This window comes from Salvelinus alpinus, chromosome 7 (genome assembly GCF_045679555.1).
Source record: "Salvelinus alpinus chromosome 7, SLU_Salpinus.1, whole genome shotgun sequence".
In the NCBI taxonomy this organism is placed as follows: Eukaryota; Metazoa; Chordata; class Actinopteri; order Salmoniformes; family Salmonidae; genus Salvelinus; species Salvelinus alpinus.
In genome coordinates, this window is record NC_092092.1 from 41,241,571 (window position 1) to 41,267,764 (window position 26,194).

At 41.1% G+C, this 26,194-nt stretch overlaps 2 protein-coding genes across 7 annotated transcripts in view; one reads left to right on the forward strand and one right to left on the reverse strand.

Moving 5' to 3' along the window:
• Positions 1-15,803, forward strand: LOC139581032 (enolase-phosphatase E1-like). Of its 6 annotated transcripts, none has more exons than XM_071410344.1 (8): positions 11-49; positions 277-315; positions 909-958; positions 1,213-1,299; positions 9,385-9,485; positions 9,616-9,711; positions 9,903-10,124; positions 10,820-15,803. In XM_071410344.1, the coding sequence occupies exons 3-8, from the start codon at positions 935-937 to the stop codon at positions 12,348-12,350; spliced, it is 2,061 nt and encodes a 686-aa protein (XP_071266445.1). In that variant the 5' UTR covers positions 11-49; positions 277-315; positions 909-934; the 3' UTR covers positions 12,351-15,803. The 6 variants fall into 6 exon arrangements, with proteins under 6 accessions (XP_071266446.1, XP_071266445.1, XP_071266444.1 ...); XM_071410343.1 differs by lacking the exon at positions 11-49 and adding an exon at positions 528-620 and having other exon boundaries at positions 76-315; XM_071410345.1 differs by lacking the exon at positions 277-315 and having other exon boundaries at positions 1-49.
• Positions 15,804-22,900: 7,097 nt separating this feature from the next.
• LOC139581033 (src kinase-associated phosphoprotein 1-like) overlaps positions 22,901-26,194 on the reverse strand; it is a 50,059-nt gene continuing 46,765 nt past the window's right edge. The window contains 1 exon segment of the mRNA XM_071410348.1: positions 22,901-25,683. Coding sequence (XP_071266449.1) covers positions 25,591-25,683 — 93 coding nt within the window. The 3' untranslated portion in view covers positions 22,901-25,590.

Consider the following 26,194-nt stretch of genomic DNA (forward strand, 5'->3'; position numbering starts at 1 on the left):
TAACGAACATAGAGTTGATGCTGCGCCGAGTTCCACAGATCTTTGCATGGTAAGGATTTTGTTGGAATTCGCCATAATTGTAGACAGAGAGTTTTACCAAAGATACAGATCTGTGGTAGTGCACAGTCTATGTACTTTCTAAGACCTTCGTGACATGACATCATTTGTACAAAAACCTCTGACTCATGAATAGCTCAGCAGAGTTAGATAACGTTTGCTATAGCTGTACTTCTTACAAACTAAATAGCTAATTATTTGTGGCTCTTTCAAAACAAGTTTTTAAAGAAGACGTGATACCCTGACTACCATATGGAAGTAAGTAATGTTAACTAGCCTTGCATTAGTAATCAATCCAAAACATTCATCAGTTTGTTTAACGTTACCCACACATTTGCTAGCTAGAGCTAGACTAACTGTTAATGTCAGAGTGACTTGACTTTTATGAAAATTCGTTTATAGAATGTGGCTACAGTCAAAGACTTGCATGTATCAAATCTTCATGGATTGCAAATCCTTTTCTTACACAGGAGTGGGGAGTGATTGGTGGTGGGGGAGTTAAACATTTTTCCAATGCAGTGTCTGTACTATAAAGAGGAGGGCGTTTATCTTCAGGAGAAAGGGCAAGTGAAGGAATTCATCCCAGTCATCTCTTCTGTTCCCAACATGGCTAACATCAAAGAGAGAGACAAGTCAAATACTAACTGCATTTGAGATGTTATCCTTGCATACATTTTTCACACCTTATTGTGGCCCTGAAACGTTGTCCTCCTAAAAGTAGAGGATGAGATTATGTGAGTACTTTAGTCAGACTTGAGCGGCACAACCTGCGGAAGAGAAGCATTGGCTGAGTTCTTTCCCACTTGCTGAATTGTTTTTAATGGTTCTTTGGTTTCTTCTTTGTTTGGCAGATGTCTCCTGTGCAGCCTACATAAGGATGATGAAGAATCACGAAGAAGATGTAAGTTACCATCATTCACTCTTTTACCTTGACCCTCTTCTCCACTGTAGCCTCAGGTTAACAAAGAATTGTTGGGTGAAAAAAAAAAAGTTTCTACAGTAGTCGGTCAAGAGCCATCCATGACTTGGAACCACCTACACCATGTTGTATCACTTCCTCATTGCACTGCTCAAGCTGTTGATTCATCAATTTAGCTAGACTAAAGTCTATAGTTCCCTCTGTTAGTCAAACCACTTCTTTGTTTATCTCTGCAGGAGTTTGTTGCAGTGCGCGTCCAAGACCCTCGGGTTCAGAATGAAGGCTCTTGGAACTCGTACGTGGACTTCAAGATATTCCTTCACGTGAGTATCCATTCACCATAGACATAGGCTAAACCTTACAAAGAAGCAGTTGTCTCCTTAGTAAGTCCTTAGGCCATATTAGAGCTGTAGAACCCAAGTCTTGGGAAGGGCTAGTTTGAAATTACTTAAGACTCATTGTATGCATTTGTCATAGATGAGTCAGGATCAGAAAAAACAAATGACTAATCGCTAGGGTTGGGCGGTATACCGTATGTTACAGTATACCGGTATTTAGTATTTATGCACGGACCTGTCTGGGTTTTTACTTTACCTTCTATAACGGTATTAGAATGTTTATTTTTATTTTTTAATGTGATATGCCGTGTGTATCATCCTTTATAGTTTACACCGCTACTTGAGTAAGTCCTTTCCGCTCTTTCAACTCAAAGCGGAATAGGCAAAGCATGAATATGTTGGCTACATGAAGAAACATTTAAGGTGTTTTTGTAAATTCAATCTGGAGTGTGTTTTGGGCGTTCGTAAGCGTTTCGCTGTCGGAGCTTTCAGAGTGCACACTGGACTCTCGGGCCGAAGAGTAGGGTTGATCCGAGTGTTCTGACCTCAACGGCAGTAACGCACCCAAGAAAACTGGCTAACGTTGGCTAGCTTGCTAGCTACTTCCAGACATAAATGAGAGAATCTCACTCTGACCATTTTATTGGCCTAGTAGAGCAGGTTAGGGTGTTCATGTTATCCAGCGTGTTGGTGACTGACTGCTGCTGCCGGCCATATTCAACAAGTGTTGAGCGTTCGTAAATTCATCAGTTATTCTGCGCTCTAGCACACTCAGACGAGAATGCTCTGAAATCGGAGTAGATAGCCAGAGTGAATTTACGAACGCATCGTAATGTAGCCAACGATTATAGGGTCCCCTAGGAAACACTGAACATCACTTTGGTTCTTACCCTGTCACAATAACTCCTCCCTAGCATTTTCATTCGTTGTCATGTTAAACAACACTATTATTTATTCAGCTATAGAATTAGAATAAACATTCTATTTCCATGATGCTAACAGTTCACCCAAGTGTTTTGATCTAAATCACAAGTGAAATCGCAATTGCAACATTTGGTTTAAAATAAGGCCTTGCTTTTTTGCCCATATCGTGCAACCCTACGTGGCAGTGTGGAAATTATCTAAAATGATTGCAGAAATGCAGGAAATTATTTTAGGTTGAAGTTGAATTGAACAGTATAAAACAATCAGAATGGAGAAAGACCCGTTGACATCACTTAGAATGTATGCGTTGCCAGTAGCGGTGCGTGGGTAAAATCACTGGCAGTCACTTTTGTTGCACACATATCCGGATGATGCTGCGTACCATTTTGCGCAATGACGCTGTAGGTGTGATCGAAGAGTTAGAACCACAGAGTTACCGCAAGTCGCAAAGACAACGGTCCACTAGTCCAGGTCCATTTCAACTTCAACGTTTCAACATCATCAAATCACCTACAATGCATTAGGAAAGTATTCAGACCCCTACCCTTTTTCTACATTTTTTTACGTTACAGCCTTATTCTAAAATTGATTAAATAAAAATATTCCTCATCAATCCATACACAATACCCCACAATGACAAAGTGAAAACAGGTTTTTAGAAATGTTTGCAAATTGATAAAAAAATTAAATAAATGGATACCTTATTTACATAAGTATTCAGACCTTTTGCTATGAGACTCGAAATTGAGCTCAGGTGCATCCTGTTTGCATTGATCATCCTTGAGATGTTTCTACAACTTAATTGGAGTCCACCTGTGATCAATTCTATTGATTGGACATGATTTGGAAAGGCACACACCTGTCTATATAAGGTCCCACAGTTGACAGTGCATGACAGAGCAAAAACCAAGCCATGAGGTCGAATGAATTGTCTGTTGAGCTCCGAGACAGGATTGTGTCGAGGCACAGATCTGTGGAAGGGTCCCCAAGAACACAGTGGTCTCCATCATTCTTAAATGGAAGAAGTTTGGAACCACCAAGGCTCTTCCTAGAGCTGGCCGCCCAGCCAAACTGAGCAATCGGGGGAGAAAGGCCTTGGTCAGAGAGGTGACCAAGAACCCGATGGTCACTCTGACAGAGCTCCAGCGTTTGACTGTGGAGATGGGAGAACCTTCCAGAAGGACAACCATCTCTGCAGCATTCCACCCACTAATCGGGCCTTTATGGTAGAGTGGCCAGACGGAAGCCACTCTTCAGCAAAAGGCACATGACAGCCCACTTGGAGTTTGCCAAAAGGCACCTAAAGGACTCTCAAACCATGATAAACAAGATTCTCTGGTCTGATGAAACCAAGATTGAACTCTTTGGCCTGAATGCCAAGTGTCACGTTTGTAGGAAACCTGGCACCATCCCTATGATGAAGCTTGGTGGTGACAGCATCATGCTTTTGGGATATTTTTCAGAGGCAGGGACTGGGAGACTAGTCAGGATCGAGGGAAAGATGAACAGAGCACAGTATAGAGAAATCCTTGATGAAAACCTGCTCCAGAACGCTCAGGACCTCGAACTGGTGCAAAGGTTCACCATTCCAACAGGACAATGACCCTAAGCACACAGCCAAGACAACACAGGAGTGGCTTCGGGACAAGTCTCTGAATGTCTTTGAGTGACCCAGCCAGAGCCCGGACTTGAACCCGATCGACATCTCTTGAGACCTGAAAATAGCTGTGTAGTGACGCTTCCCATCCAACCTGACAGAGCTTGAGGGGATCTGCAGAGAAATACAGGTGTGCCAAGCTTGTAGTGTCATACCCAAGAAGACTCAAGGCTGTAATCACTGCCAAAGGTGCTTACAAGAAAGTACTGAGTAAAGGGTCTAAATACTTATGTAAATGTGATATTTCAGTTTTTATTTTTCATATGTTTGCAAAGAAAAGTCTAAACCTGTTTTTGCTTCGTCATTATGGTGTATTGTGTGTAGATTGATGAAAAAAAACTATTTAATACATTTTAAAATAAGGCTGTAACCTAACAATGTGGGAAAAGTGAGGGGGTCTCAAAATTTTCCGTTTACACCGGATGCTTAGTCTAATACAGTGAGAACTAGAGGTCGACCGATTATGATTTTTCAACGCCGATACCGATTTATTGGAGGACAAAAAAAGCCGATACCGATTAATCGGACGATTTATTTAAAAATTAAAAATAAAGTGTTTTATATATACACTGCTCAAAAAAATAAAGGGAACACTTAAACAACACAATGTAACTCCAAGTCAATCACACTTCTGTGAAATCAAACTGTCCACTTAGGAAGCAACACTGATTGACAATACATTTCACATGCTGTTGTGCAAATGGAATAGACAAAAGGTGGAAATTATAGGCAATTAGCAAGACACCCCCAATAAAGGAGTGGTTCTGCAGGTGGTGACCACAGACCACTTCTCAGTTCCTATGCTTCCTGGCTGATGTTTTGGTCACTTTTGAATGCTGGCGGTGCTTTCACTCTAGTGGTAGCATGAGATGGAGTCTACAACCCACACAAGTGGCTCAGGTAGTGCAGCTCATCCAGGATGGCACATCAATGCGAGCTGTGGCAAGAAGGTTTGCTGTGTCTGTCAGCGTAGTGTCCAGAGCATGGAGGCGCTACCAGGAGACAGGCCAGTACATCAGGAGACGTGGAGGAGGCCGTAGGAGGGCAACAACCCAGCAGCAGGACTGCTACCTCCGCCTTTGTGCAAGGAGGAGCAGGTGGAGCACTGCCAGAGCCCTGCAAAATGACCTCCAGCAGGCCACAAATGTGCATGTGTCTGCTCAAACGGTCAGAAACAGACTCCATGGGGTGTTATGAGGGCCTGACGTCCACAGGTGGGGGTTGTGCTTACAGCCCAACACCGTGCAGGATGTTTGGCATTTGCCAGAGAACACCAAGATTGGCAAATTCGCCACTGGCGCCCTGTGCTCTTCACAGATGAAAGCAGGTTCACACTGAGCACATGAGCACATGTGACAGAGTCTGGAGACGCCGTGGAGAACGTTCTGCTGCCTGCAACATCCTCCAGCATGACCGGTTTGGCGGTGGGTCAGTCATGGTGTGGGGTGGCATTTCTTTGCGGGGCCGCACAGCCCTCCATGTGCTCGCCAGAGGTAGCCTGACTGCCATTAGGTACCGAGATGAGATCCTCAGACCCCTTGTGAGACCATATGCTGGTGCGGTTGGCCCTGGGTTCCTCCTAATGCAAGACAATGCTAGACCTCATGTGGCTGGAGTGTGTCAGCTGTTCCTGCAAGAGGAAGGCATTGATGCTATGGACTGGCCTGCCCGTTCCCCAGACCTGAATCCAATTGAGCACATCTGGGACATCATGTCTCGCTCCATCCACCAACGCCACGTTGCACCACAGACTGTCCAGGAGTTGGCGGATGCTTTAGTCCAGGTCTGGGAGGAGATCCCTCAGGAGACCATCCGCCACCTCATCAGGAGCATGCCCAGGCGTTGTAGGGAGGTCATACAGGCACGTGGAGGCCACACACACTACTGAGCCTCATTTTGACTTGTTTTAAGGACATTACATCAAAGTTGGATCAGCCTGTAGTGTGGTTTTCCACTTTAATTTTGAGTGTGACTCCAAATCCAGACCTCCATGGGTTGATAAATTTGATTTCCATTGATCATTTTTTGTGTGATTTTGTTGTCAGCACATTCAACTATGTAAAGAAAAAAGTATTTAATAAGAATATTTCATTCATTCAGATCTAGGATGTTTTATTTTAGTGTTCCCTTTATTTTTTTGAGCAGTGTATATATATATATATATCATACACACACATTTTTGTAATAATGACAATTGCAACAATACTGAATGAACAATGAACACTTATTTTAATTTAATATAATACATAAATACACACACACACACACAGCTCTGAAGTGACAATGATACTGAAGAGTCTGCTTAGGAGACAAATACTCTCAACTGTTTGAATAAAAATAGAGTTTAAGTTAACTGTGATGAATGTTGAAAACAAAAACTGTCATTTCTATATGCAGGAAACCCATGACACCTTCTAGCAAAATCTGAAAAGCGGTTCCTTCATTTATTCCATAGGATATTTTTTAGATTCACTTAAAATAAGGTCTGTGTTTCGTGTAGGCTTACACCACCTTGCCAATTTTATAACTGTGTAGATATCCATAGGACAAGGTAACTCTGATCAATATTGGCTAAATATAAGTGAAGATTATTTTTTTGTAGTAGATTTATGAAAAAATGTTGACAAACGTTACCTTATCCTAGTGAGAATTACATGGGTATCAAAACGTTGAGGCAGTTTAAGCCTGCACGAAACACAGACCTTATTTGAAGTAGATCAAGACATTCTCTATGGAAGACATGAACGGCAAAATAACGAAGGAACCCCTTTCAAGTTCAGCCGCAAGTTATTACAGGAATTATAACGCGTCGACTATTTCTCTCTAAACCATATACCTTTGACTAATCCGGAAACTATCACCTCGAAAACAAAATGTTTATTCCGTTCCGTATTTTATCTGCCTCGTTCTGCCCCTGAACGAGGCAGAACGTTCCTAGGCCGTCATAGTTAAATAAAGATTAAATAAAGGTGTAAAAAAATATATAAATAAATAAAATCGGCGCCCAAAAATACCAATTTCCGATTATGAAAACTTGAAATCGGCCCCGATTAATCGGCCATTCCGATTTAATCGGTCGACCTCTAGTGAGAACTAAAGATATAAAATACTATTTAGTCCAGTCAACATAATATTTAGCTTATGTGGCTGCCCATTGTTCTGATTCCTGTGTGTTCGTGCAAGTAGAAAAAACATGTTGACTACCTCCTTGTAGAGAAACGCCAATGCCATCCTCCTCTCTTCTCTTTCATGTTGGCGAAACGGTCTAGCACTCTGTCATACAGCACACGCTTTTATTTCTTGTTGTCCTAGGCTACCTGGCTAAAATGCTTGTTCGGTAGCCTAACTTCCTTTCATGGGCAGCGTTAAGATAGTTAACATTAGTCTTCTATATCTAGTTACGTATTGAACTTCCATCCTCTCTGGCCATTGGCACAACAATGTATGAATTAATGGTTGGATCAGTATCGCCGTTATAATCATCATTGGCCAGTACAGAGAATTAAGTAAACACAAATCCCAATCTCCATCCATGGCTAACTTAACAAAGGGCCAATTTTTATCCACCGGATGACAACAACATGCAACAATTCAAGTTGTTTCTGTCTCAATGCGATTTGATAGGAGCGACGCCATATCCAAACTGGCTTCCCTTGTGTGCCAGGACGATTTACAGTTGAGCTCAACACTGATTGGCTATTTTATACTTTTTTTTATCAAGGGAGGCCAAATGCTCGCTGGCGGCATCAATGTCATAGTCTTTTGGACCCAACAGCATCAGAATGATGGCCTACACATACAGAGACAGAGGGGCGCTGTTTTGCTCTTTCGGATGCTGTCTCTAGTGAGATGCATTCAGCCTCTAACGAATTTATTAAGGAAAAAATGAAACAGAGACAAGATACATTATTTTATGTTTTTTCATTTTGGGGGGGGGAAACCTGGCTTCCCTTGGCATCCACGAGTACACGCCACTGCGTGTTGCATAAAATACAGTCAAAAATGTTTTAAAAAATACAGTGATTTGACATTTTGACCACATCGCACCGCCCTACTACTCCCATCAGCAATTCAACCGGTGTTGAACGTTCGTAAATTCATCAGTTATTCTGCGCACTGAAACAGTTGTTGCAGTGATGTTCTACTGAAATGGATACTTGCATAGTTGAGTCTTTTTGTTAAGTTTTACTACGCAATACATTTTATTTTATTTTTTAAAGCTTAGTTAGAACGGATTGCTTACACAAACTGACCAGCTCCAATAGACGAACGTGTGCTATATTGCAGACCAATCCAAACTCCACTCTCGGCATGTCCAGCCCACTCATTATCTCAGCCAATCATGGGTAGCGGGAATGTTTCTTCCTTTTTCTGTGACTTAAAAAACTAGGCTCGTAATTTAACAATTTTATTTATATTTACAGATGGCATACAAGTTTGTTATTAAGGCACATGAAAGTGCACATCTTCGAGGCATTTCTGCCAAAAGAACTCCTGTGAAGTAGTGACCCACGACAGTTTCCTGAAACTGGTCACATTTGATCAACAGTCTCACACATCCATACATACCTCGAAATCACGTTGTTTGTTACGCTTCCTTTGGAGGTCTAGAGAATTTTGTATTAGCCGAAACTGCTAGAATGATCCTCTGGCTTTTTTATTGGATGTTACATTTCAAGAACCCTCCCCCCACATTCCCATAGAAGAAGGGGTGCTGCGTGTTATGTTCGTCAGTTTAGTTTTCCGACCGTTTAGGACACATTTTGCAGATTTATTGTGTATGCTAGTTTGCAACATTGTAGAAAATGGAAGAAAACTTGCCCTTTCGTGTACCCGTTTCGCTGCCGACTCTCACTCCCTCTCCCTCCTTTGCGCATGGAGTGAAGGGAGAGATGCTTTCTGATAAGCACAAGCATATGACAGTTGAGCAACATTTCAAAACGTAAAACACCGTTTTTAAACAATTTTACTGAGGAGAGTCACAGTTTTCTGAGTGTAAAAAAAACTATAACAGAGGAAAAACCACCGCTAAACAGAGTATGAAACCTTTTTTGTAGGACATTAAATTGACTGTTAGATTAATTACATGGCTATCCAGCAGCAATTTAACATTTGGTGTGTTTTGAGTTCCCACTCCCTCAAGTGGTGAATTATATAGCCGAGGCCAATATGCACAAAAAATATGCCGGCAAATTATCTCTTAAAGTGCCAAAAATAAATCTGATAATTCTGAGTCATTTTGACATGTTGCACATCAAAATATCCATCATGCGTTCCCTGAACATATAAGATAAATAACTTCTTTCATGTGTTACTTGGTCCAGACAAAGTTCATCCAGAGCCCTGCCACTAATGGAAAGTTAATTTATTGCAATATTACTTTTTGTCAATATTGCCCAGCTCTCTAGTTTGGGCTTGATGTTTTCACTCCCATTGGTGTTGTCTGTATCCGCAGGATGTAATGGTGCACCATCTCTTTTTACTCGCAGACCAACAGCAAGTCCTTCACTGCCAAGACGTCCTGTGTGCGCCGGCGCTACAGTGAGTTTGTCTGGCTCAAGAAGAGGATGCAGAAAAACACTGGCTTGGTGTAAGTCATAGCATTGTCCCCCAATGTGCTTGGCTTAACTGCTTGTTTGAAAAATAATTACAAACACCAATGTGAAGTTGTCCTGTTCTGGGAGCTATGGGTTATTCTCTGTCCCCTGTCTGTCCTATAGACCTGTCCCAGACCTGCCCAACAAGTCCTTCTTCTCCTTCAGTGGTGAGGACTTCCTGGAGAAGAGGAGGAAAGGCCTGCAGTCCTTCCTGGACAAGTCAGTTCCTCTCCTAAGTTAATAATTAGCAATGACTTCACCATTTCAATTATAGTGCTTGCTTGTTCCCTCTATTTGTCATTGTCACACCTAGAATGAGCACAAAGGAAAAATGGTACCATGACTAGTCAACGATAGAGAGACCACAGCATTGAGCATGGCATTGACATACCTTGTTTGTCTGTCTTCAGAGTGTGCAGCATGACAGTGTGTCTGTCAGACAGCCAGCTCCACCTCTTCCTGCAAACCCAACTGCCGGTTGGTCACATCCTAGACTGTGTGCAGGGCCACACCCCCTACACTGTGACAGAGGCCATCCTCACCTATGCCTCGTCCAATCAGGGCTGGGTTCAGGAAGAGGACTCGACCCAGGAGCCTAGTCTTACTCCAGTTCCTTATGAGTCCATGGAGAGGTAAGACTGGAGCAGATCAAACTGTCCACACGGGCCCAAATAAGGCGTAGGTTTGAGTTTAAACGCCTGGTGTGCTCTTGAATAGACTTGAGTGTGTTCAATTAACACATTGTTTTAGGCCAGGATTCAATCTGGACCGCGGAAGACCCGCGTTGTAGCGCGATGGACATGTAAAGGTAATTTCCGATTGATCCGACATCTTCAGCGTTTACTTTGAACGTTAGGTTAACTTTGCCTATAAATTGTGCAGAGCCAAAAAGGGCCGGTCGGATTGAATTTCAGCCTAAGTCTTTGCAGATACATGCAATTCTACGGTAACAGAATGAGGACGACTTTTAACAATTATCACGTAAAATTGGACAAAAACACATTTACGCTTAAGAACAGTGCAGATGAGAAGTTTGGTAACAGAATGACAGCACAAGGCAGTATTCTGTTTCTAAGCTTTGCATCTGCACTGTTCTTGAAGTAAATATGTGTATAAAAATGTCTGAAAATGGTTAAAAGTAGTCCTTGTGCATAGTTGCATCGTCTGCTTAACTTTGCAATCATTGGTTTTAGTTTGATATGCATTTTTAAAGTGAAAAATCTGACTCAGCATCAATCTGTTACCCATACCTGTTTTTCAGGTTTTACATGTCAATATAAAGGTAATGTTGAGTAGTGGTACTCTATGGCCTTCTCTTTCCCCACAGCCCTGCTCCTCATCTACCTACCCTGCAATGTCAAAAGCCCCTGAGCCCTGTGAACCTCGCCTCCAGTGAGCCAGAGGGCCTACGGACTGAGAAGTTCCTAGCTGACGCCGAAGACATAGACACTGTGGAGACCCCAGAGGTCACCCAGGAGGACCGCAATGTAGTCCAGGCAGAGGCCATCCTGGAGATACAAAGCCCAGTGGAGACTATCTTTAAGTGGGACAGCCATGAAGAATCTACTCCAGAGAGGCTCGACCATGAGGCGATGATCCACCACCAAGGGGATTGTCAACTGCAGACACCTGTGGAAGTGCACTGTGAAAAGGACACAGGCTTGGAGGAGGAGTGTGTAGTGGAGGTGACAACTGAGAGGGTCATTGAGGAGGTGAGCCATGCTGACATAACTACAGAGACAATCCCTCCCAAACAGAGTAGCCTAGACCCAGATAGCCACGAGGAACTGATCCACCAAGGGGAATGTAAACAGCAGACACCTGAGGAAGAGGCCACAGGCCTGGGGAAGGAGTGTGTATCAGAAGAGGCCAATACTGTCACGACTACAGAGACAATCCCTCCCACACAGCGTAGCCCAGAGCTAGACATCCATGAGGAAACTCCTCGAGATAGCCTAAGGGAGACAGTTCTAGAGGACCTTAGCCTTGCGGAGGAAGCTCAAGAAAGCCTCAGTCATGAGAAGACAACCTCGGAAGGGGACAGCAACAAAGACACAGTAACAGCCATTGAGCTGGACAGCCAAGGGCACATGGATGAGATTAAATCCCATATAGAGATCAGCCTAGAGGAAGAGTGTCATGAGATCACATCAGAAGAGGTGGAACGTGTTGATGACTCCACCCAAAAGGTAGAAAGTGGAGATGAGATACCCCAGAAGAAGAAGGCTCCCTTGGACATTCAACAAGTAGATGATCAGCTGGAAACTACCCAAGAGGTTGAGATTGATGAGGAAATGAATGGAAAGGATGGGGAGAGTCTTGGGGATGGGGCAACAACATCTGATGGGAGTAGCCATAAGGAGAGCGACAACAAGGATTCTGCCAATAACGATAATGCAATACAAGAGACGAATGGCTACATGGAGACAGCTCCCGAGAAGGAAAATCACCAAACAGACTGCACAGAGGCAGAAAAGGCCTGCAACAACCCAGACACTGTAATTCCCGAAACTAACCGAGGTCCCTCACATGATGAAATCACACCTGAGGTACCCAATGCTCAGGGGACCAATGGTGTCAAAGTTAGAGAGGACAGGGATATTTTGTACATGGTCAACAGTTGCTCTGCGAAAACCCTAGACAATGAATCTTCAGAGCTAGTGGGTGATGGAGTTGAGATAAAGGACATGAGAATCCAAGAGAGCAGTCATCTGGAGTCTGAGGGCCACTGTATGGAGCAGGACATCTCATTAGCCCAGGAGGGTAATACTGAGGCCTCAGAAGTGAGCCAGGAATGGGAAGCCCATGGCTTCACTGCTGCTACAAACCAAACTGTGAGCCCAGAGATGGAGCCCTAGATATTAGGCTGCTGCATGCACTCTGAACCTGAACAATGGATAGTGGGATGTCTTCTGCCAAAGACATAACCAGTCTCTCACTCACCCTGCACGCCTATTCTCACACTCCAGCTGAGCTCTGCTTTGCTTGCGTTGATGAACTTCCACTGTTGGGCAGCAGAGAGTGCTCAAAGTCACAGTAATACCTGAGTCTATGGGTGAGAACCTCCCCAAGCTGACAAGCCCAGTGTATCACGCTTCGTATTTAAACATTGACTCTCGTCAAGTCTGGCACTTTCATGTGTTCCTCTGTATACCCTGTGAACTTGGGCCTATAAGGGTATTAGTCCATTTTACTCAACCGGCTGTAGTGCCCCAATGGCATTAATGTGACAATTATTTTGTCCGTTAATCCACATGCCTTAACGCTGTATGCTTGACTATGAGGGGCGAACGTGTCCCAACCTGCCCCAAGTCCCTCTGATGCATGTGCCCGTCTGAACACCTGCCTTGATGAAGCAAAACTTCCTTCAACTGAACAGCAGCAAAACCGAGGCCCTGCTTGTTGGCACCCACTATCAGGTCCAGACTCACCAATAACACCCCTCACCATAGCAGGACAGAACACGCCTCTCTCCCCCTGAGTTTCCAGTCTGGGTGTAAAGCTTGATTCCTCCCTGACCTTTGACAGCCACATCAAACAACCGCGTAAAGCGTCATTCTATCTCCTCAAGGCTGGACTACCTCAACACACTCTTCATCGGGAACCCAGGCAGGAGTCTCCAGAAGCTCCACTACATCCAGAACAGAGTTTCCAGGATCGAAAACGCCATCACATCAACCCCATCCCAGCATCTCTGCACTGGCTCCCCGTCTCATTACGGATTGAATTCAAAACCCTCCTGCGGACATTCCAGTCAGTGTGTTCATGGCAATGCCCCTCCTTATCTAAAATAACTACTCTCCCTCCATAACCTCACCTGCACCCTTAGGACAAGCGACTCCACGCACCCAGGACCAAGCTCAGCTCCTTGGGGGATCAGACTTTCAGCTCGACTGCCCCCAGCCTCTGGAATGCCCTCCCGGACCACCTGAAGGCATCACAGACTCTGGGCTCCTTTTAAATGGGCCTAAAGACCTTTCTCTTTAGGAAGACTTTTAAATAAAATTTTATTTGTCACATGGTTCGTTAACAACAAGTGTAGACTAACAGTGAAATGCTTACTTACGGGTCCTTTTCCAACAATGCAAAGTTAGATAAAGAAAGCTGGGCTTGTCCTTGTCCCTTGTAGCGTCAGCTGTGTTCTTTGTGTCAGTTGCCCGGTCTAGTTGTCCCAAAAAACGTTTTTATATTTGTTTTAAAATTTATTTGATGCACTTTGAGATTATTCTGTATAATGAAAAGTGCTTTACAAATGTAATTTATTATTATTGTGTGATCCATAACTGTTGCAGTTAAGTCGTGATCATGAATTTGGAGTCCGTGAAAGTTTTGCAAAACACAACTTATCTTGCAATCAACTTTGACTGCGTTTAATTAATAACTTACAGCAAAAAGTGTCATCCTGCATGCATTCCCGTTGCTGTTGTGGGTGGTTTCTTGGTTCAACTTGAATAAACAGGGATGAGGGTCGTTCCACCTCAAAAAGCACAAGTAAGAGGATTTCGACACCCACCATCTCAGATTGTGCCGTAATCGTTTATGTAGTTAGAAACGGATAAGATTAGCGTTCCTGAAACATTATTTTGTTTAAATATAATTTGATATCTGAGAAATTAAAGGCCCAATGCAGTCGTGTTTATCTCGGTTTCAAATATTTTCTGGGTAACAATTAAGTACCTTCCTGTGATTTGTTTATTTTTGAACATTTTAATTTTAAACAAAAAAGCTCCTTAGCAAAGAGACATTTCTCAAGCAAGAATTTGGAGAGTAGACCCAGTGGGGAGGGGAAAACTGAAAACTAGCTGTTATTGGCAGAGATGTTTGGAACTATTTCTTATTGGTCTATTAACTTAATTACCGCCTGGTGACGTCACCAAGCAGGCCAAAACTCCATCCCAGGCAGAAATTTCAGGTAGTCTTTTCAAACAGCTCTTACACTAAAAGGCCATTATCATTTTCTGTGTTCTTCCAACGTCATAGTGTATTATTCTAACCTCATATATTTGACTGCACTGGGACTCTAATTGATTGCACCCAAATTGGCTATTTTAATTTATTGGATTTATATATCATTGTCAATAAATATAGTACCTAACATCCGATTTGGACCATAATTCCTCCTAACAATGAGTAAGACATGAGGAATCTAATAAAATGATCACAAGCCTCCCACGGACCTAGCCTTGCAAAGCCGCCGGATCCCGCGAGCTTACATTAAACGTTGTATGGATATGTATGTTCACTGTAAGCTTGAGGGATCAGGACCCCCCCCACAACAAGTAATGTTCCAAGCTGCTTGTCAGACATAACTGATACTGGTTGTTGGGGTGAGACTGGTGGCTTTTGACCACTTTATTGGATTCTTCCTGTCTTGCATAATGGTAGGAAGAAGTTTGGTTCAAATTGGATGTTGTACTATATTTGTTGAATATGATGTGAATCCTAAAAATGTTAAGGGTCAATTTGGGTGCAATCAATTAGCTTACTTTGTCAGAGCAAACTACATTTCAACAAAATAATGTTGCAGGAATGCTAATCTTATCTGTTTTCTAATTACAGAAACTATTTCAGAACAATCTGAGATGGTGCTTGTCATGGCTTGCCATGTTAGCCAATTGAGCCGAAGGCTGCATGGACACTAGCTTTACTAGGCTGTCTGTCCTCAAGGCGGAGTTAGTTACAGTATAGGTATAGTAAACGGTACTCAACACTGGTATCTTTGTAAATTGTCAACATGTTACACCAATGCAGTCAGAGCTAACATATGCTTCACAGGGATACTTCATTATTTTATTTCAAGATGAGCTGTTTGTATTTTTCCAACACTGAGAAAAGGGACTATGTTTTGTGTGGGTAGACAACTACATTAGATATAATTGGTCATGATACTTGTAGTGCATTTGAAATTATGACAGGATCACTGTTCTACTGGGTGTGTGAAACATGATGTGGGGTGGACTACTGGAGGAAGCATAGAGTGCAGATTTAACTATAGCCAACCTTCTGTTAGACCACATTGTCTGGTAACATTTCTGGTATCATGCTTCCCTAGATTCTTTCATCTGGCTATGTTTGTTCTCATTCTGCATTTTAACAGGTGCATTAGTTATTTTAAGTGGTAGATGGTTCCCGGACACACGGTTTTAGATTTTCAATGTTATGTATTTTAGACACATGGATTTACAAGGGCAATATTATACCAATCATCTAAAATGACAACAACAACCTAGGAAAGCACCTGTTGACAATGTTTTATTTTTAATATAATTTTAATTGGAAATAAAATGATAGTTTCCCCCCCCCCACCCAAACTTTGCATCCATGAGTCTATTTTAATGCATGACATTTGTCAGACTTGCACAGTCAAGCAAGTTCATATGTGACAATTTTATATCTAACAGAAAATATATTTTTACAAGCGCAACAATCAAAACAATGATTTAATATTATTCATTATCATGTATTCCAATTTAAATGAAACAAGTGGCGCAATCCTGACCCCTTGTGGCTTACATATTTCATGTCGGCATCAAAAGAACAAGCACTTTTGCATTTCTTCAGACACCAGGCTGTTGGAGGCACAAGTTGGTATGCATTGCAGTGTAGTAGTACTCGAGACCGGTCTAGAGACCACATATTGAGTGTCTCATGTCTCGGGATCTGAGACATTTTTAATCGGTCTCGGACAATGAATACTCGCTATTTCTTCCCGAGACCAGCGGAGTAAACAAAAATCATACAGTAATTATCAGTCAGCTTATAATATCGCTTCGCCAGGCCGAATACATTGCATTCGTAAAATATTCATGCCCCTTGACTTTTTCCACATTTTGTTATGTTACAGCTTTATTCTAAAATCGATTTAAATATTTTTTTTACACACAATAACCCATAATGACAAAGCAAAAACAGGTTTTTAGAAATGGTTGCAAATGTATTGAAAAAAAAAAAATGGAAATATCACATTTACTTAAGTATTCAGACCCTTTACTCAGTACATTGTTGAAGCACCTTTGGCAGTGATTACAGCCTTGAATCTCTAGGAATAGTCTTGGTGGTTCCAAACTTATTTCATTTAAGAATGATGGAGACCACTGTGTTCTTGGGGACCTTCAATGCTGCAGAAATGTTTTTGTACCCTTCTCAAGATCTGTGCCTCGACACATTTTTTTACATTTTACATTTTAGTCATTTAGCAGACGCTCTTAATCCAGAGCGATTTACAGTAGAGTGCATACATTTTATTACATTTTTTACATACTGAGACAAGGATATCCCTACCGGCCAAGAGCAGACGCTCTTATCCAGAGCGACTTACAGTAGAGTGCATACATTTTATTACATTTTTTTTTTTTTTTTACATACTGAGACAAGGATATCCCTACCGGCCAAACCCTCCCTAACCCGGACGACGCTATGCCAATTGTGCGTCGCCCCACGGATCCCCACGGACACAATCCTGTCTCACAATCCAATTCGACCTCATGGCTTGGTTTTTGTGCTGACATTCACTGTCAACTGTTGGACCTTATAGAGACAGGTGTATACCTTTCCAAATCATATCCAACCAATCGAATTTACTACAGGTGGACTCCAAGTTGTAGAAACATCTCAAGGATAATCAATGGAAACAGATTGCACCTGAGCTCAATTTCGAGTCTCATAGCAATGGGTCTGAATACGTATGTAAACTAGTACATCATAAATTATAAACCTACAATAGTCTACACCATCTCAATTTTAATCTCAAAGTGCGGTTGGCAAGTATCATTTACAATAGATACAACAAACAAAGTACTCTTAGGCAACCTTATGACTAAATGCAAATGGAAAATAATTCATCCTTGTGTGTGAGATTTATGTATTGTTTAAATTCCATGTAAAAAAAAGTTTCTGGAATACATTTCAAAGCAATAAATGCGTTGAACAAAAAGTATGAATGCTCTAAGTACATTTTGCATGATGAAAATACATATCCATATTATTTTTTAATTAAGGTTAGGGCCGAGTGTCTGCAGATTTTTGCTCCACCCTTGTACTTGATTGATGAATTAAGGTCACTAATTAGTAAGGAACTCCCCTCACCTGGTTGTCTAGGTCTTAGACAAAAACAAAAACCCGCAGACACTCGGCCCTCTGTGGAATGAATTTGACATCCCTGGGTAAGGGGAAAGGGTTAGCGAACATGCTAAATAGTTGCAAAGTAGCAAGTAGTTGAAAAGTTGCTAATTAGCTAAAATGCTGAAGTTGTCCGTGATCAGATTCAAAAACAGTTCGCGTTATACGACCAACCACCCTCCTCATCGTTTTTGCCTTAAGTAACCTGTTTTTTCTAACTATACCAAACATAACATACATATGAGTATCTTGGTGGATTTTACGTTTACTATGTACTATGAGACCAGGCTGCCTACATGGAGCTCAATGGTATTGAGGTCGCTGTCCTTTCAGCATCATGAGCCTGTCATACACATCCTTTGACGTGTCACTTGTCTTTTTTGGTGATTGTGTGATATTCCGTGTTCAAGTGCTATTCCAAACTAGGAACCTCTGAAATTTCCGACTTGCAAACTGGTTGTAGTTACGGTATACACGTGCCGCGTTCAACGAGTCAGCAAGTCTGAAATGTACAAGTTTCTTATCTCAGTGTGAGTGGCAGTCTGAAGTTTGGCTCAGTCGCAGGCCTGTTCAGCACATTAAGTGATGCTATGTTTCTGTTCTTTCTCTTGATTTGAGTTTGGTAGAACATCTTGGAATATTTTTTCGCCCCACTGAAGGCCTAGGTTCAATATCCACGGTTCGCCACTGCGCAAACATGTCGAATAGATATAAAGACTGCTCTTACTATCCTCCCCCGTCTCCCCTTACTAATAGTGAGCGTGCAACTTTCAAAGAATCACCCCACTCTTCCCTACCAGCAAATCAAGATTTTGACGAGCACGACAAAGTTTGAGCATATTTTTAAATGAAAGTAAAGAACTAATGTTACGACTAAAGTTGGATGCCCAAGTTTCAATAGTCGATAACATATTAATGTTTCATGAAATACGTGTATATACAGTGCATTCGGAAAGTATTCAGAGCCCTTCCCTTTTTCCACGTTTTGTTACGCTACAGCCTTATTCTAAAATGTATTAAATACATTTCTTCCTCATAAATCTACACTTACAATACCCCATAATGACAAAGCGAAAACAGGTTTTTAGAAATTTTTGCTAATTAAAAATAAAAAACATACCTTATTTTGAAAAGGCACAGAAACCTAAGTGTGAATGTTTATTTTCGAACACTATAGTTGTGGCTGCCCATAAGGGTATAGAATCATATTGTATACTGAACAAAAATATAAACGCAACATGTAGTGTTGGTTTCATGAGCTGAAAAAAAAAGATCCCAGAAATGTTCCATATGCACAAAAAGCTTATTTCGGACAAATTTAGTTTACATCCTTGTCAGTGAACATTTCTCATTTGCCAAGATAATCCTTCCACCTTACAGGTGTGGCATATCAAGAAGATGATTAAACAGCATGATCATTACACAGGTGCACCTTGTGCTCGGGACACTTAAGGCCACTCTAGAATGTGCAGTTTTGTCATAGCACAATGCCACAGATGTCTCAAGTTTTGAGGGAGTGGACAATTGGCATGCTGACTGCAAGAATGTCCACTAGAGCTGTTGTCAGAGAACTGAATATTCATTTCTCTAACATAAGCCACCTCCAATGTCGTTTTAGAGAATTTGGCAGTATGTCCAACTGGCCTCATGACCGTAGACCACGTATAACCACGCCAGCCTAGGACATCCACATACGGCTTCTTCACCTGCGGGATCATCTGAGACCAACCACTGATGAAACTGAGGAGTATTTATATCTGTAATGAAGCCCTTTTGTGGGGAAAAACGAATTCTGATTGGCTGGGCCTGGGCCTGGGCCTGGCTCCCCAGTGGTTGGGCCTAGGCCCAGTCATGTAATCCATAAATTAGGGCCTAATGAATTTAATGACTGATTTCCTGATATGAACTGTAACTCAGTAAAATCGTTGAAATTGTTGCATGTTGCGTTTATATTTTTGTTCAGTATATTTATAAAACGTGGTTTAGATATTGTTATTATCAATGACTGTATAGGTTGTAACCCACTATTATTTTGGGCTCAGTCCAAGGATTTCCATTGAGAATTGTTTGTCTGTTGCCACCAGCAGGGGGCGCTAGAGCACAGAGGTTTGCCCTCCCCTCAACAGCACTCAGAGGCTGTGACAACTCTAACCGTTTCTCCTCCTGTCTCTTTTCTTTGTTCTCTTAAGCAGGTATGTGGTGTAAACAAGCACATTATCTATAGAATATGTTAGCCTAAATGGTTATCTGAGTGATACTTACCTTTTATGTTGAAATTGTAGAATGTGAAAATTGATTGAGTGAAACTGTTAGCGATCTTGACATAGAGATTAGGGTTGTGGCTAAGTAAGACTAGCTCATAGAATAAGATAAGAAAAAATGGTGCCAGATAATATTTTGGTTTGAATGTATTGATGTTTAGCTCCTCTGAGGTAATATTCTACTTTGTTTATATGGTCTAGGCACTGACATCTCCCCACCCATGTGTTATGTTACAGAGTTGTATTTTTTAGAGAAACACTGTATACGCTAAGCTAACTGTGTTAACGCTAGCCTGTCAAGCATATAGGGTTGCAATTAGGTTAACGACTACAGTTAGCTGGCTCAGTATTGCTTCCTACTGTGTATTCCTTTTTATTTAACTTTTTTTTCATCTTAGGTTAAGATAAATACTGAGAAGGTATATTTTTAAATACAAGTTACTGTATCAGCTAGTTATGACTATTTTAAATACAGAGAATGTATGTTACTGTACTTAGTTATAGTACTTTCTAGTCTTTTGCAGCATCTGAGTGGATTATTTATGTTGCAGATCAAAATTCACCCCGGCTCAGACTTTACTGTCCCAAAGAACATCTGTAGTGCGGAGTTGTCAACCATGACGGAGAGGTCTTGGAGCAGGCAGGCCTTCACCGGGAGGAAGAGCAGCTCCGTTTTGTAAAGATCATGGCTAGGAGGGGCTTGGCCATGGGGTCTCGGGAGTAGCTTTCTCAGGCGCAATAGAATTTAGTTCAAAGAAGATCTAATCACATTGGGTCATTTTTGGGGTGGTCTCCAACACAGAATGCACAGGTGTTGTATCGGAGATGCATCGTCTATGAAAAGAGGCTACTTGCTGTTCACTCAAACCAACAGTGTTTCAGATTCTATAGGACAATCGCTATATGCAGGAGCGCAACTTTGGTTTTAGAAGTGGGGACATTTATTTTATAGATTTTTTTTCTAGTCGGATAAACACTCCAAACAGCCTACCCGACCACTCGGAGGCGTCCGCATGGTCCTGAAGCACGCCGGTGCCTCGGTTTGTATCACATTCCAATGATGAAACTGGGGGTGACAAAAATGCAATTTTCAGAATGGACATGTCACTGTCCGCAGTGAAAGTTGCACCCCTGGCTATATGTATGTATTATTTGTAGCATTGTACAGCTAAGTCAGAGTCATCTTCAGACCTAACTCAAATTTAAATATCTGGCTGTGTCATTATGACTTTGGATAAATATTTGACACATTGAAGTTATTTCATTTGAACAATGGTTAAGCTAAAAGGGGAGAAAAAAGGATCCTGAAAAAGTGACAGTAATTGGTGAGAAGGTTTTTGTTCATTGATTGCAAATATGCATTTGACAGTGCGGGTATGGTCATGATATTATTAAAAAAATAATATAAATCATAAATGACTCATGGCAGAAATAATGGTGAATATTATTCCAGACACTGACATGGCTTAAAAGGATACTGTGAGATTTGAAGATTTAGGTAGTGTTTTAGTGAGTCCGACGAACTCATGGAAACCCATTTTTAGGTATTTTTCTTACATAGCTATACATAGTATTCAATATTTTATAAATTAGCTCATTTGACTGATAGAAAACGAGATTCTAGCCACGTCCTCATTCTCTGTCCGGTTAGAGATCGCAGAGATGTACTGTATCTCTCTTATTATGGCGTCTGTGAGCGCATGGGCAGCGCCATTGAGACAACTCTGAATCATGGATTACAGTTTCTCCTGGCCCATGGACTACTTTCAGGGTAAGGAACCATCTGACTATAAGGTGTAAAAAAGTGAACTATCCCTTAATTGAATTTACAAATCATTGCAAATAGGGCATTAATGGTCAAGGATTTCTAATAGCTTTAAGCTTTTCACAACGTTTTTTCATTATATATATATTTTTATTTTATTTATGGCCTCAAACCCAACCCTAACTGTTCTATGTGCTCTTTATCTTATGTGTTGCTTTCCCCCCACAGATGCTGTCATGATGTGCTTCCCTGGTGCAACAAAGGGACAAGTGGGAACGGCTTAAAACAGTAAAAGTTTTTAAAAAAGTTAATGACTAGGATTAAGTGTAGTGTTTTGTATCGTTTGTTCTAATGTTTTATTACCATAGCTACAAGTATTACTGAAATAATGCTCCCATAACATACAGTACATGTTAACACATATTATTTCCCTTTATACAACGGGTGGGTCTAATCCCGAATGCTGATTGGTTAAAACCGCATTCCAGCCGGTGTCTATTCCACAAGTTACCACCGGCTAAATCTATGACGTTAAAATGCCTATTTACTGTGTTCCATCTGATTGTGCAATCCACTGTCTCATCAGCCCAGCCAAGCAATTTATTAACTTGATCTCCACTTTTAAAAAGCATCTAGACATTTTCACATTTCTTTAAGATTAACATTTAGTTTTCAACAGCGGAGATTTGTATAAACCTTGCTGTCTGTCTCTCCGACATTTGCAACATTGTTTCAATATTTAATATCTCCAGCTGTCCCATAGTGATGAACATGTCGGGATGAGACAAACAGGCAGGCAGCGTTTCTCAGCCAGTCGAAATCAGCTGGCATCATTTTTATGGATATACGTATACAAAGTCATGTCAATTGCAGCTAGTTTGCAGTCTTTCCAGCTTCAGTTTGAAGTGATTGTGTTAGCTGTGCTGTTGGCTAGCTCCTCTGAACAACAGTGTCCTGACGAGTGAGCACGTTTTCTATGCCAGGCGAAATCGCACCTAATTAGCTCATTGTTATGGATGTATCCAAATAAATGTCACTAGAAAACAGCTTAAACACATGCAAATGGGGCTACTTTGCTGTTATTCTGGCTACACCTTTTGACGTGACTGTAAGTTAGCCATAGTTGGCTAGCTAGCAAGCAAGGGATAAGAACGTTGCCAGCAAGTATGGCAATGGAGCATTTAGAACGAACGACTTGTTCTCTCCATAGATACAGAACAAAAAGACTAAACATCTCTAGCAACCAAACCAATAGAACAAACGACCAGCCAGCTTGGGTAGCAACCCTAGATTTGTTTTGGGACTATATCTTGTGGAAGGATGAAATAGTATGAATAAATTCATAAAAATAAAGTTTTTAATGAAAATATGTCAATCATTATTTGAACATGTTGTTAACCTGTTGTATAAAAGTGAAAATCCCCTTGAAGCCGGTGTTTGGAGAATATATTGGCACGGTTTGCCGGCCCTCGTCTCGGGCCTAACAACACCCATGCCAATGTATCCTTCAAACACCGGCATCTCGGGCATTATCACTCAACTATTGTGAGATACAAAGGACATATATGTAATAAACATTTTAATAATATGTTCCATACATATACAGTATGAGCATATGTATTATAAATATATGCATATACGCTGTATGTGTATAAAAGTAAGAAATGTATGTAACATAAATGAAAATGGCCAATTCTTGTATATTTCAACATATACAGTATGTGACATATACGTACTTATATGTGTGGATACATATATAAGCATACTGTATATGGGCATATACACTGAGTGTACAAAACATTAAGGACACCTGCTCTTTCCATGACATAGACTGACCAGGTGAATCCTGGTGAAAGTGATGATCCCTTATTGATGTCACTCCTTAAATCCACTTCAATTTGTGTAGATGAAGAGGACAGGTTAAAGAAGGATTTTTAAGCCTCGAGACAATTGAGACTTGGATTGTGTATGTGTGCCATTCAGAGGGTGAATGGGCCAAACAAAAAAAATGTAAGTGCCTTTGAACGGGGTATGGGATGTAGGTGTTCCTAATGTTTGGTATACTCAGTGTATGTTTCCACCATATATGCCCATATAAAACATATCCTTAATATACATATATTGCCATATATTCGTTTTCCGTATGGGTAGGTAGCCACAACAAATTGGAATTCATAACATAAGTTTTGCAAATGTGTAACATATTCGTTTTGCAAATGTGTAACATATTGGACAAATTGCAATCCGCAACATAATGTACGAATTGCAATTCGTAACATATATGAAATGGATGATGGACATCCACAAATGAATACATACCATATGAAACGTAACACATCCTACTAAATGGAGTGTCTTGGATGTACATACAGAATAATACGAAATGCTCTGAGACCAGGTTGATGTAGGATAGTGCACTTTTTTGTAAAACACAAAAAGCCTATAGAAAGACAGCAGTCACAAACAGCATGATGTCAAAGCATAAGCACCCAATTCACTCGGACATAAAAGGCCAGTAGGTCCAAACCATAAGAAAAACACAACCGTTAGGCTAAGAAAATATATTTGTACAAGCTCAACAATCTAAATATAATATTTTTCTTGATATTGTTAATTATCAGGTATTCCAATTTCAAATTCTTAATTGAAACAAGATAGTGGAGCAAGCCTGAACCCTTGTTGCCTATATATCTTAATGTCAGCATCAAGATAACACGCACTGTAGCCTTCCTTCAGACACAAGGCTGTTGAAGGCACAAGTCAGTATGCTTTGTAATGTCGAATAGCCCCCAGTTCACTCAGAGGTGAGGATTTCCTATTTTAGTCACAGGGGCATAATGTTTCATAAATATCTGGCCATTTCCATTCACACACATGGGTACAAATACTGCGCACTGGAAACAATTGGATAGAGGAAACCTTTTGACATGATCCGTAATTCAATGTGTAGATCAAACGCCTCAGAAGGACCACGGTAATGTCATTTATGCATGTAAATTAAGTAAATCTTTACAAAAACATTTTACAAAAACCTTACACTAACAGCATTGCATTACATTATATTACAAAATAATAAAATATCTCAGTTTGTCATCAATCTCGAAGGGTTCAGTGTTTGGGACTGGGAACGCAGTCAGTCACATCACTCAACTGTAGAAGTAAGGCATAATACAAAGATAAGCTATCATCAGAGCGGAACGTGTAACATACAGTTCCTGTAGGATAGTGCAGTATGATCTGTTTTCTATGGCGTATAGTTGGAATCATTTTTCCCAATTAAATGATGTCAATGATGCTATAATTAAGCATTACTGAGCATATCAGTATCTATAAGACGGGTTAGCTGACAACGTCACTAAAAAACGATGCGCGCACGTCGATGAGCCAGAAGGCCATGTGGTGTAATGATTCTGGATGGTCAGATAGCTAGTAACAATGAGAAGAAGCTGCCATGTGGGGAATCGTAGGTGGCTCGTTTCAGCTCATTGCATCTTGTTATTGATACCATGTCTTGTTTTGACTCATGGCACGTCTACGCTAATATGGCTAAAAATGAATTAGCTAGCTAACCAACAACTGTAACTATGTATTTGAGAGACAACAAGTGCTCATTGTGCAAATATATTTACATTTTCAATAAACATTTAGAGACTAGATATAGTTTACATGCTGTCAACAATCTAAGCCAGCCCCATCTGTTTTGCCCCATAGTTGCGCACGCGACGGTTTTGTTGCTAAACAACCAACCCGTCTATAATGCTGATTCAATTTCACACGCAGTTCTACGTTCAGCCACCAGATATCTTAAATGGCCGGTCAAGCGCTGTGAATATACACCTCCTGTTCTCTCAATGGCAATCTCAATGGGTATCAGGAGAATTGTTATGCTACATTACTCCATTAAATTATTTTATAATCTTAACGATAAAAGAGTGATCCAGTACTTCTTGGAGCTCAGAGGATGTAGGCAGAGTGGAGGAAGTCTTTAGGGACGATACCGATGGTACCATTTAGCTCTCCGACCCACCAGCCATGGATGTTATACTCCTGGAACACATAGAGACACAAGTATGGTGAGGAGGAACACGCACAACTATGCTCAGTAGACTATGTCATCATAGGTTTATAACAGAATTTAGCCTTGCCTCAAAATGGCTCTTGACACCTTGTTTTGTCATTTTTGGGGTACATGCAGATTGAGAATTACCAGAGGCCCAGGGGGGTCTCAGACCCCCTGAATGAGTCATGATGCAAAAAAAAGTCTAATTTGGGGGGGGGCTCTAAATAATGCTAATTTAACAATTCTCCTATTTGTTTAAAATGCAATTTGTACTGCTACAGTGGTAAATATTCAAATAAAAGCTTATTCCAAATTAAACGAACACTCCCACATGGTAAAAATTAAAAATATCTCATGTGGCTGCACTTGCCATCCCGTGACAGTCCCATATTTCAGCCTCTTTTCAGGTGTCCCAACTTTTCTTACCACAAAAAAAGGTCCTTTTGTCAGTCAGAAAGGCGCATCAATTAATTCAGGCTACAAGAGTGTAGACCCAAT

Excerpts from the sequence above, each read along its gene's own strand:
- LOC139581032 (XM_071410341.1), top strand. Across the intron at positions 1,300-9,384 it reads ACTTCAAGATATTCCTTCAC|ACCAACAGCAAGTCCTTCAC; the intron begins GTGAGTATCCAT and ends TTTTACTCGCAG. Across the intron at positions 9,486-9,615 it reads CAGAAAAACACTGGCTTGGT|ACCTGTCCCAGACCTGCCCA; the intron begins GTAAGTCATAGC and ends TCTGTCCTATAG.